Source organism: Orbicella faveolata, unplaced genomic scaffold (assembly GCF_042242905.1).
Source record: "Orbicella faveolata isolate gen_17 unplaced genomic scaffold, um_ofav_v1 contig_1, whole genome shotgun sequence".
NCBI classification, from domain to species: domain Eukaryota; kingdom Metazoa; phylum Cnidaria; class Anthozoa; order Scleractinia; family Merulinidae; genus Orbicella; species Orbicella faveolata.
The window spans coordinates 39,410,001-39,422,976 of NW_028301536.1; the positions used below are offsets into that span (position 1 = coordinate 39,410,001).

The 12,976-nt window shown below is 37.4% G+C and overlaps 1 protein-coding gene across 2 annotated transcripts in view; it reads right to left on the reverse strand.

The window, feature by feature from the left end:
- Positions 1-12,187, reverse strand: part of LOC110057245 (glutamyl aminopeptidase-like) — a 56,293-nt gene extending 44,106 nt beyond the window's left edge. Inside the window, exon 1 of one of the 2 annotated variants that reach the window (XM_089276112.1) lies at positions 11,874-12,187. In XM_089276112.1, the coding sequence (XP_089132238.1) occupies positions 11,874-12,069 (196 nt within the window). In that variant the 5' untranslated portion in view covers positions 12,070-12,187. Of the gene's footprint in view, positions 1-370; positions 798-11,873 lie in introns of those variants that run through there. The other variant, XM_089276107.1, reaches the window with a different exon arrangement.
- Positions 12,188-12,976: the final 789 nt, after the last annotated feature.

Below are 12,976 nucleotides of genomic sequence, written 5' to 3' on the forward strand. Positions count from 1 at the left end.
TGGAAATCCATCTGCCTTCTCAGACTTTTATTTTCGAACTTAATGGTGCGTGTTCTTATTTTACGCCACCATCCTTTTCAATAAAGGCCACGGATGGTTGTTGTGGGTGACACCAAGGTGTTCTCAGTAGATAATTTTCATTTACATGGCACACAGTACAAATGTCGCCATCTGAACTTGGCGCTGCGCATCACCCCCCTGTATGCATAAAATAATTCTTATTACTCATTAGGTTTATGATTCATTAGGTTTAGGATAAACCATCATCGACTTTTATAAAATGATGGAAATGATCTAAATTACATTTTAATGTATTGTTCAAAATCCTAACTCTAAATAGCGTCAACGAGATGACAAAAGGGTAAAATACCTGACAATTTCGAACGCGAGTGTCCCAGCAGCGCTCCAAGAACGATGACCAGGATCAATAACACAAGAAGAATTACTCCAATTACAATGATTTTTGTTTTGCTCACAAATACGCCCGGAGCTACTTCTGCAACAAGACCCTTTGTACCCATCTTTTCATTCGAGAGGGATACAAAATGGAATGCCTCAGCAGGTCCGACACAGCAGTTATACAACAAATATGAGGTGATCCGCAGGATATCAACTGTTATCAAGTTACACAGACGCTTTTTGGGCCCGTCACGCTCGAAGTCACGCTCGTCCCACAATCCCTCTAACTGGGTGCGGTGATAAGCATTACGATCAAACGCATTGTTGGATAAAAAATACATGCTTCTACGTTTTCGCTTTAAAATGTTCAGTTTTTCTGTCATGCAATGTACGTTTTGTTTTTCCAATGTGGAAATCCTGGCAGTCCCAACAACTAGCCTTATCACTTGGGTACGGTTTATCCTATCTTTGTAGGGGGAAAAGACTTGATGCGATGAGCGCTTTGGAAAATAAACCTAAGATCAAAGTAGCCATAAAATTTCTTAATGCAGGTCTCCAGCTTTTTGGTAATAATTTTCCTTTGTACCCCTAAATAAGGTAGAACTAAGACTATTTCAGTCCTTTTTGGGGACTGTGGTGGTTGGATTCCTCGGTCTGTTTTGCTGCCTGTCCAGAACGTCATTAATGTTGTAATTAACAACGAGGGTAACGTAACAACTTCCGGTCAGGATCAAAAGTAAGATACTACCTAACACCTTCTCAATTAAAACAAATTTACTATAACTTTATATATCCTTCAGTATATCATATGCCATTTTAGCTTGGGGGACTCAAAGACCTATATACAAAAAGTACAGACCAAGCAAAACCATGCCATTGGATTAATGTTTTTTGCAAGAACTTTCGTTTGCCGTACTCGTACCAGTTGCAAACATTCGAGTCCATTCATTTAGTAGCCTGCAGTGCAGGCGTCTTATTGGGGCGAGTTAGCGTTAAGAGGCCCTGCGCCTAAGAAACGACCGATGATTTCCGGCTAAAAAATAAAATCGGCCGATTTTTATCTCCCAAGTAGAGGTTACCGAATACTATTTAAAAATGAATTTGTTTTGTTTCAGTTTCGCTTTAAACCAAAAATATCGAGCCGCAAACTTTTCCCGTCTGATAGCAGCAAAATCAGGCCGAAAATAAGGCCCCGCAAAATACTGTTCAGAAATTACTATCGCAACGTAGAAAACTACACAGTGTAGAAAACTACACAGTGTTGAAGAAAAAGGCCTTTTAATGCAATATCATTCGATAAACATAAAAAAACTGCCGAAGCGATTAAAAAATAAAGTTTCAAATGTTGCATACTAAATTAGATGGAGCGTTGGAGCTGATTTTAAAATAATTATTTCTCAAAAACTCAACGCTTTTGAAAGCAATCACAGTGATGAATTAGACATTGGAGGGATACAAATCACGTTTCTGGAAAAACATTTTTCGGCCAAAGTATATTGACCTTGTACAAGGCGTTCAAAGTTACCGTGTTTACCGTTATCCTGCTACTTCGGCGAAACACTTCTCTTTTGCCAATACGGCCGTGGATGGCGTGTTAAACGCCACTTTAAACCTTGCTAGGCATTCAAAGACCATCCTGAGTAGAAGGACGTAGAATTGAAAGAGACAGGAAGATGAAAAATACGCAGAAAAAGAAAATAACTCGAAATTACCATCTGCTAACGGAAGTTGAATCTGGAAAATGTCGTCGTGACAGCGGCCATTGACGTCATTTGTACAAATAGCGGCGGAATCCAAACGAATGCACAAATAGGGAAACAATTTTTCCCGGCCAGAAAACGTTTAGTGGAACAATGTTATGTTATTTTTCTCAAATGATGGTCACTGAAAAAGAAATACTTCCCCAACCGCCACACCGTTTTGGCCGCAGCGTGATCTGAGTTATGGGGTCACGACTGGATCCCTAGCTGCTGACCGCCCGAAGGACATTGCAGACTCGTTTTCCCACGCTCTTGCGACTTGACGTGACAAATGACGTCAATGGCCGCTGTCACACGACGACATTTTCCAGATTCAACTTTCGGTAGCAGATGGTAATTTCGAGTTATTTTCTTTTTCTGCGTATTTTTCATCTTCCTTTCTCTTTCAATTCTACATCCTTCTACTCAGGATGGTCTTTGAATGCCTAGCAAGGTTTAAAGTGGCGTTCATAAATATTAAGCTTTTCCCAAAGCCAGTGGGTAGCACTGCCAACAGATCTTTTCCGGATACCAGTGTGTAAATTGCGTGTTTTTACTCCGTTCGTAATTCGCGAGACATTCCAAGTTCACATAAACGCTTGAGAGATTCCTCGAGAGCGGAATCGAAACTAACAACATCACTTTCGAAAGAGTTCGCCATGTTTCTTACCCGCACGAACGAAACGAAACTGACTGACAGACAATTGACAGGCAGGGTCAAGCCGCACCAATCAGAAACTCCGTTCGTGGGCGAACGGAGTTTCCTAAAAGAACAATGACCTCGGACAGCCGAGATTTTCTTCCCTCCACCCCCTCCCCTATCCTTCCTCTTGCCTATCATTTACCCCCTTGGTAAAACTTTCTTTCTCTCCCCAGTCTTCCACTGCATGAAAAATTCAAGATGGCGGCTAAACTTTTTACGATGTGAGCGCTCGCTCGAAAAAATCTCGCCTGCTCTGCAGGCTATTCATTTAGTGGCCTACGTTGAATTTTTTCATAACTTTAAGTGCTTTAAGTATATAATTTCTCTCAAGGTAAATTGTGGTTTCTCATAATTCAGATAATACCGAACTAAATATAGACTACGAGTAGTCCCCCTTTCCCTTAGTCCGTCGTGCGTGACGCGAAAGAAAACGCCATCCCCCTTTTTTTCTCTGTTTAGCGTCGTCCGACCGACCCAGATTTTCGTGTTTTCAAAAAAAAAAGTTACACAGAAGGCAATGAAGGCAATGACACATTGTTTCAAACAATTGTCACTTTAATCTGAAACATAAGCAATTTTTTGCCTTACAGATTTTTAGTTTTTCCCTGTTCTCGTTTAATTTTAACAACGACGTCGACTTTTTCCTTCCTCCATTGCCGCGATGTTGACTTTGTTGTAACCACACCATGTTGTTTCCAGGCTCCACGGATATCATGCTGAGGAACCGGGCCTCGTAGCTCCAGACTCCTTTTCCAATTTTATTTTTGTTTTTTGTCCTTTTCCGACCGACCGACCCAAAATCAGAAAACGCATTCGACAAGAAACGAAAAAAAAAGGGGATGGCCAAACCGCGAAAATAAAATGGCCGTGCGAAATCCTGGGTCGAGGAGCGCGCGAAAGGATTTCGCGCGGCTATTTTTTTTCTCTCAGTTTTCTTTCGCGTCACGCACGACAGACTAGGCGAAAGAGGGACTACTCGTAGTCTAAACTAAATAAGACTAAGGGAGCAAACTGTTTAAAGTATCGAAGAGTGATCTTTTTGACGCGCTTAAGGAGTTTGTTTTTGTGACCTAGGCGAGAACATTTGGAACATGAGTAATATGCTCTTGCTTAGCTTACGGCTCATGTTTTAAATTTTCTCACCTATGAAGGTGAGTAACACAAGAAATAAATAGCAAGAGAATTATACATGAGAAAATAAAGCAAGCCATAATCGTACAGCGGGGGCAACTGTAGTGTCAACTATTGTTAGTAATAAATTTATTAACATGTCTTTCGTTCAAGTTCCATTACGCAAAGTAATTGGGGACACCTATCTAAAAATATTATTAGATACAAAATCTAATCTAAAGGAAATCTATCTAAAGATATTATTAAATAGACAATCCAAAATATATAAGTCCCCCCAGTCTTTTTGCAGTATTTACCACTTATCTAGTTCTCAAGAGAGACAGGATCTTTCCGAGACTTCAGAGGGACTGACACGTACATATATTACAAAAAGCCGATGATATCTGACCACGATTTGGGAAAAATTAAAATTTGAAGTAAGCACCCAGGTGCTAACATGAATTCGAGGATTTTCGTAAATTATTATTTGGGGAAGATAAGAACGACAAAATCTGAATAAAAGAAACATTTTAAATCAGTTGCAATCACAAGTAGCTGTCATGCTTCCCAAAATCGAGTAACGATTACGCTACTTGAAAAGAAAGATAAAGACAAAAGACTTCTAAAAAACTGGCGCCCAAACTTGCTGATAAACATGGACGTCAAAATTGCAGCTAAAGCAACGGCAAAGAGGTTGGAATCAATTTCACCCTTCCTTGTTCATCACAGCCAAAATGCGATTATAAAAGGAAGATCAATATTTGACGCGATTTGAACAATCGATCTTGCTTTAGAATACGCAAAGAGAAACAACAGACCAATCATAATCATAATCATAATCATAATCATAATCATAATCATAATCATAATAATAATCATAATCTTAGAATTGAATCTGGGCGACACTATACTCCTAAATTACCTGAAACTCTTAGAATTTGTCAGTACTGCTGTTCTAACCAAATTGAGAATGAAATGCATTTCTTATTTCATTGTGACCGGTACAATAATATTAGACAACAAGTCACAAATGACATCATCAAGAAATATCCAAAATTTGATTCCTTTAATAACACAGAGAAAACAATATTTCTATTTAACAATGCTGATACTTTTATTTGTAAAAAACGAAGGCTACTTTACATATGAAGCACTACAAATAAGAGAACTTTGTAACCCTAGAACTTAAAATGAAGTATCTTGTAACTAACTATGTTTATTTTTCTTTCTGGTTGCTGTTGTAATTTGTTTCGTTTTTGAATTTTTTTTTTTTATTTAGCGATTCTGCATTTAGGTAACACCATCTATATAGGAATACCAATAAATTGTTGTTGAGAAACAACAGACCCGGAATTCTGGTAGCAGGTGATTTTGAGAAGGCTTCTGATTCCCTTAACCGAACTTTCCAAGTCAAAGCTTTGCAAAAGGTTAATTTCGGCACATACTTTGTGCAATGGATCCAGACCTTTTTTTTACAAATCTATCAAGTTGCGTGTTAAGGGGGTATGGTACCCTAAAATATGGCGATGTTCATGAAAAATTCAATTTCTTGGAAATACAAGACTTAAGACCCTTGCGGACTTGTCAAAAACATTTTGAAACGATCTTGCCGAATTTCCTTCCAGATGAGTGTGAAATTTAAGGAAAGTACACAGTGGTATAAGTTTTTTCACGTGGCAACGGCCATAGCAACGACTGTTTACTATAGGAACGTGACCAAAAATATAGATTATTTTTAACTTATATGAACGAAACTATTTAGACAAAACTTTTAAGACATGCACAACTCGATTGGTATAATTATTTGTGAAAAGCTTTGCCTCGAATTGCCATCACAGGCCCATTCATTTCCCTTATGACAAGGAATATTTTCCACAACTGCGGTAACCTTTTACAAAATAGAACAACCATTGCACCCCCTCCCCCGAGATCCAATCTGCACCCCCCCCACTATTTGTGGCTCGTTAAATGCTTAATACTTCGTGTAAGAAACTTAAAGTGCATTTTTCTCAAAAGTTTACTTTTGTACCGACTGACTTCGCGCCAACATTTCTACTTTGCAAGGTTTTTAAGTAGAATTTCTGAAACTTGGGCTCATCAAAGACCAATAGTGTCGTGATGATATAAACCAAAAAACTCGTAACATTTTAAGGTCTGTCACATGACATGAGATGATTTGTCCACTGGGTGTGGTAAAAAGTAAGGTTATTTCCAAATAAAGCTGTAAAAAGCACTGAAAATAAGAGTTAACTGTCAAAACTTAGGTTCATATCACAGAACAAAACAGAAACTTGCATGATATGCTTATTTGACAGTCAATTCTTGTTTTGTAAAAGAGCAGGAAGTGTTGGCGTCAATACTATAAAACGCTCTTCGAAAGGCTGTGGCTGGTTCCCATACCAACCATTTTGAGTAAAACTCTAGAAATTTAATTTCTCTTCTTGAGTGCAATAGCACACAATTGATCTTTCTTCACCATATTTAAACAAACTTTTTGGTTCATATTGAGGGTACCATACCACCTTCAGCAATGGTTTCGCAACCAATTTTTTTCTCTGTCAATCGCGAAGTCAGACAAGGTGACCCGCTTTCACCTTAGTTTACGAGTAGTCCCTCTTTCGCTTAATCCGTCGTGCGTGACGCGAAAGAAAACTGCGAGAAAAAAATGGCCGCTCAAACTCCCGAGGGCGAGGAGCGCGCGAAAGGAGGAGTGCCTCCTTTCGCGCGCTTCTCGCCCCCAGGATTTCGCGTGGCCATTTTTTTTCTCGCGGTTTTCTTTCGCGTCACGCGCGACGTACTAAGCAAAAGAGCGACTATTCGTAGTCTACTTTCACCTCTGCGCTTCATTCTATCTTTGGAAATACTTGCATGAAACTGGACGAAACTGTATCCCTAAATTACCTGAATCTCTTAGGAATTGTTAATACTGCCGCTCTAACCAAATTGAGGACGAAAACCATTTCTTGTTTCAATGTGATCGTTCAATAAAACTATTACGCAACAAATAACAAGTGACATTGTACTAAAATACCCATCATTCCATCTCTCGAACAATACTGATAAAACTCTATTCCTATTTAATAATGTTGCCTGATTTATTTGTGAGAAACTAGGTTATTTCGTACAAGATGAAGCATTGCATATCAGAGAAACTTGTAATCCTATTTAATTTAATGTGATTAGTGGTGTTGTTATCTTTAATTTCTTTCTTTTATATATTTTATATATTGTTATTTAAGGTAATGCCATCCATATATTTGGGAATACCAATAAATTGCTGTTGTTGTTGTTGTTGTTGTTGTTACATTAGACAAGAACGCAATATCCATGGCTTAGTAATCAATAATGAGGAAATAAAATCAGCGCTTTTTGATGACGATGTGACATTTTTTCTTAAGAGGTAGGCTTTCTTATTTACACCTATTTGTAATTCTTAAATTCTTGTCAAGGTTTTCCGGTCTTCGTATAAATGATGACGAAACTGAACTATTTGCAATTGGACCGCAAAAATTAACACAAGAATTTTATCATAAAACGTGTACATCGATAAAAATATAAGGAATTTATTTTGATTATCATAAGCCAACAAGAAAGAATTCAAAATTTAATTCTATTCTTTAGTCCATTAAAAAAGCTCTTGATATGTGGAGGTGGCGAGGTCTTACACTACTCGGCAGAATTCAAATCGCTAAAACGTTTACTACCCCCAAATTTATGTAGAAGGCCTCACTAATCTCAGTCTAAGAAGATCTTATTAAAGATGTGGGCAAACTGCTCTATGGTTTTGTCTGGAAAGGGAATGACAACTGCTCTTATTAATGATATAGAGAACTGTGGCCTAAAGATGCTCGATATTCAATCTATGATTTTGTCACAGAGAGTTATTGCATTGAAACGATTTATTAAAGATTACAATAGCCCTTGGAAAGACGTCCTCGAAACTTTCTTAGGTGAGATTGGCGCAAAATCTATTTTCTACCACAATTTTGATTCCCGTAAACTTCCTATTTATCTACCGGACTTCTACAAAGAGTATCTCGATGCGTGGTCTGATATAAATGCAACGAACGTTGTTTCTTATGGCGATGTTGTAAACCAAACAATATGGAACAATAAGTTTATCCTTACTCAGAACAAGTCGTGTTATTTAAAACATCTGACCGTCCATGGAATCGTTAAAATAAGATATTTAGTATCTGACAATGGTAGGTTTCTCGAAAGTGAAAAATTATTACAACCTCGACTATCTCCCGTCCACATGTTTAAACTTTCATGTAATGGACATCGTTAATTCTATTCCTAACGAATGGAGGATTATCATCAAACAAAGTCAGCAGAATATTTGTCCTCCCATGAACGACAAGTTTCAAATTAACATAGAAAGCAATAAGATAAATGTTTTAAAAGTTACATCGAGAATGCTTTACAATGAATATAAACGCAAAAAGCAAACGGTGCCTTCCGTTCAAAAGAAAATAAAGTTAAAATATCCAGATCTTTCTCTGGAGTGGAAAGAAAGCTATACTCTCTTCCGTTTACCGTTACACACGATACAAAAATTAGGAAATTTCAATACAAATTGTTAAATAATATTGTGCTTACAAATGATAAATTACTGAGATTTAAAATGTTAGATACTTCACAGTTTGCGCCTTTTGTCAAACAGAAGTCGAGTGCCCTGAGCATTTACTCTTTCATTGTAATGTAACAAAATCACCCTGGCAGTTGCTTTTTTTCCTGGATTTTTGAACAAAGGATAACCTCAACATCTTTAACGCTAGAAAATGTTATCTTTGGAGAATTCAATGTCGTAGGGGACTTTCATATTCTAAACCATATTATTATGGCTCCTGCTAAATATTATATTTATAAATGTAAATCAAATATCATACATCCTCCTCAAAGGGTCGTCATAGCGAAGGTTAAAGCAATTTACCAGATTGAACAGAAAATTGCAGCTACTAGCAATAAATTGGTTAAACCTTATAAAAAGTGCTTCAGTTAATTTAGTCTTTTTGTGATAGTGTATGTAGAAATCTATTTAATAGGCCTCTCTGCTTCCTATTTTTCTTATTTTGTGTGTGTCCGTCCTTTTTATTTTTTTCCATCCTTATGTAAAATTGTAAAACTAGCATTATAGTAACTTTTTTGCTTGTAACTCTTCTACAAGCTACAAATAAAAAGAATAAAATAAAAAAAAGGAGCTGTCATGCGTCTGCTACCACGTCACGTCAACTGATCATAACTTGAAATGAGACCACTTTGACATATTAGCAAGAGAACGTTCAGATACTCACAGTAAGATAAAGGATCTACTCTCTACTCGCTCGAAACTCAACATACATACATGACAGACTATAATTTTCCGTCACGCTCCTGTTCTTCATCTGAGGTTCACTTACTTACTTAGAATAAAAGACCGCCAATTCAGTCGGGCTAAAGGTCTTGAAGTTCGTGAATTTATATGTTTGCCCTTTTCTTTTGATTTACAACCTTTGTTTGCTGCAAACGTACTTTCTGAGGGGCACATTCATTTGTGCTGTGTTATAATGAGAGCAAATATATAGACAAAGCAGTGAAGCTAAAAACCACCTAAATGACCATAAATTGGCCTTAAGAAACCTCACGGTAACCGAGGAAACAGATACTTGAAGCGAGGTAGGTTCATCTTTATTCATATTCCTTCGTATTTTTAGGCTCAAGAATATAACCGTTTTTCCCATACAAATCCTTATATTTCGACCGCTGCACAACCTAAGGACATGTATGTACAAGGGAAGCTAATTTACGAGCTTCGGCCTCTTGTGGTATATCTGACGAGTCAACAACAATCCTACATGGCCCCCCAGATCCACATGTTTAAGGTTGGGAAAAATAAAGCCAATTGATCCATTAGTCTGACTTTCCTCATGTCACTAACAAAATTCGTTACAGCTATCGTACTCTTATCGTTTGTTGTGATTTTGAAGTGTTTTAAAACGCGTCCAAAAATGGGTTTTCGGTCTGTTCTCTTCTTACTACTAGGAAAAAATAAAGCAAAATTTACCAGCAACGCATACACGACAGCCAAGTATTATCCCCTCCGGTTCGAACTTAATTTTTTTAATTGCTCGACTCGCTTAAGTCATTCTTTTAGAATTCATTTGCCAGGTGTGGATTAGGTGGCTAGCCACCCACCTCTTAAAGAAGCAAATAAAAATGGTATCTGACCTAAAACGAAGCCCTATCTCGGTTTTCTTGGGCACTGTTATAAGGCTATTTTTCACATATCTTACAGTTTTACTGATTCGCTATCAGCAATACCAGTTGTGATGTTAACTGACAAACCTAAATATTTTTACAATTGCTTTAAGTATTAGTGCTAGTTGCCATTGTTAAGTTAACGTTGTAATAAACCAGGCTTTGTTCTATAGTTTTATTTAGTGTTTTATCCTTGTATGGCCTAAGTGGCTGGTGGGATGTCAAATATATCTAACTTGGTTTAAAAAAATATGGACTACAACTGTGGCCAAATTACACTAATCTTGTTTAAAATAGTTCCACTTTCCACATCTTTCATGCCAGCCTAGCAGTTTTGTTCCGGGCCCTCCTAGTACTGTTAAGTCACTGACTGGGTATAAAACGAAGCCCTCCACTACCTCCCGCGAAAATGGCCGGAAGGTCCTTTGAAAACGGACACGGAGCGCACGATTTCTCAAATCAGGGTTGATATATGTGCAAATGAAAATCGCAAAAATTGATACCCAGCTCGAAAAACCAGCCTTTCACAATCACAAAAAATAGTTCTCTCTGAAATACAAAAATTCGCCGATCCGCAAAAATTTTGTGCCTCACGGTAGCTAATGGCAACACACAGGGTCGGTGGGTTTCACGTAAATAGGACATACCATGACACTAGTGGACAAATAAACCCAGGGTCTTGAACTAATCCAATTTTCTACGTTTCTCTCCTCTGTCCCAATAACCGCCTTCCCCCCGCAAGCACTCACTTTCACATTGAAATTTCTAGTATAAGAATACAAGAATAATTTCATCCTAAAATCCGCAGAAAAATTGGCCGGGAAACAATAGTGTTACACAACTTGAAATAGGGTGTATTTTATCTTATAAGTTTTAAATTGATAAAAACAGCGCGCGGCGATTTTTTTCCTAAGGGCACCCGCTGTTATCCTTGTTTCGCCATAGTACTAATCGAGTGGAAACCAAACTGGGTGTGAACCTCTAACATGGTACGATTTTATTTTGCTTACACGAATACGAGTTTGACTAGGAAAAAATGACAACCAAATAGTAAATAAGTACAACAATAACAAACGAAGGAAGCTAGACAAATAATAAAGAAAACAATAACCAACACACGACTTACGGAAATTCCACCAGAATGATAAAGTTGGAACAGAACAGATCCTGGATACGTACGCGATGGACAATTTGGTTTATCGGATTTCAATAATGAGACCATTGCTCTTAAATTTGTTTAAGTACGCGCGCGAAAAATGTAGATTATTTGTCCCTTCGGGATATCGTGATTTGAATAGGGAACGAAAACAATGAAAAAAACAACGCATAAGTCAGAAAAAAAAAAAAAACCGCGCTATCATAAGTAAACAATAAAAAATAGCTCTGTCTCGTTTTCGATGACAAAGCAAAAATTTCATGGTCAAAGTAAGGACTGGAGCAAAGAAGTCATTCATTTTTTTAGGCAGAAACCTCGGCTTACAGTAAACTAGCAAACGAAGGGTTATAATATTTTGATGAACCACAAATCTTTTTTGATCATGTCCGCCAGCAGGAATTAAATGAAATCATGTAGAACGGCCTTGAGATTACCTCAATAAACCCATTCTTTTTCAGTCTAACTGAAGTCCACCATGCATACAAACTCTGTGATTCCTTTGGATGGGCATTTCATTTGGACTTACCTTTATTTTTCGCTCGTTCGATTCCGAGAAGAGCTCCTAAAACGATCACCACAGTGAGCAGAACCAAAATAAGAATCGCTCCAATAATTACTGTCCGCTTGTTTACAATCGTGGAAGATTCTTTTCGTTCGCTTTCCTTGAATCCTAACTTTGGAGGCAAGCTTTCCGGATCTTTCTTTAGTGGCTCGAATTCCATTACCTCGTCGTAAACAACGAAAAGACACCGAACTTAAGGCCAGCTGCGTCGACTTAAAATCTTTAATGTTCATCAACTTTTAGCTTTGTGTGTCTATTGTGATTCATAATAACATATACATAACAATTCGTTGATAGATAATGGAATGCCTAAGCAACTGTCTTTTGTATTAGAAGTGTCACACAACTGAGTTTGGATATTGCAATTTTGAAGTTGTTTTTTTATATCCAATAAGGTCTGTAAGATATTCCTGTGTCACATTAACTAAAGGATTAGGGTTTCACGCGCTCTTACAATGTATTTAACTCAGTCCACACACATGTAAAAGCGTCTTCTAAAATTTAATACGAAACCCTGTGTTTTCATTTCCGTTGGCATGTTTGTTTGTATTTCCATTTGTATTTTAATTATCATTGAATTGTGTTTGGTCTTAAGTTTCATTTCGTTTCTGTCATTACTTACCGTACCAACTTTCATTTTCACTTTGATTTCGTCTCTTCGCTTTGACTTTTTTGTGATGTCAAAATCGAAATAGGGTGCAAAACGCCATTATTTGTCACGTCAAAATAAAAATAGGTCCGCAATGTGTACTTGAGGTCTTATGCTGTGTAGTTTTATTCCATTCAGTTGGAGTGTTGTTTTTAAATGTCATTACCTCGGAGTTGAATTGCTACAAGTGAGAAAGAAGACAAGTCGTTATAAATTTTAAGAGCGTAACCGTGTAAGAACCCACCACTCAAATTTTTGTCTTCACGTTTTGTACACAAGTCAAACTACTTATGCAATGAACGAAAATGGCCATTATTTCGACAAATTGGCGTTCTTTATTTTTTGAGAATTTTTTTTGTAGGCACCTCGAAAACCACACAAAACCGGAAATTGAAACTCCAAAATTTGGGGCTTACGT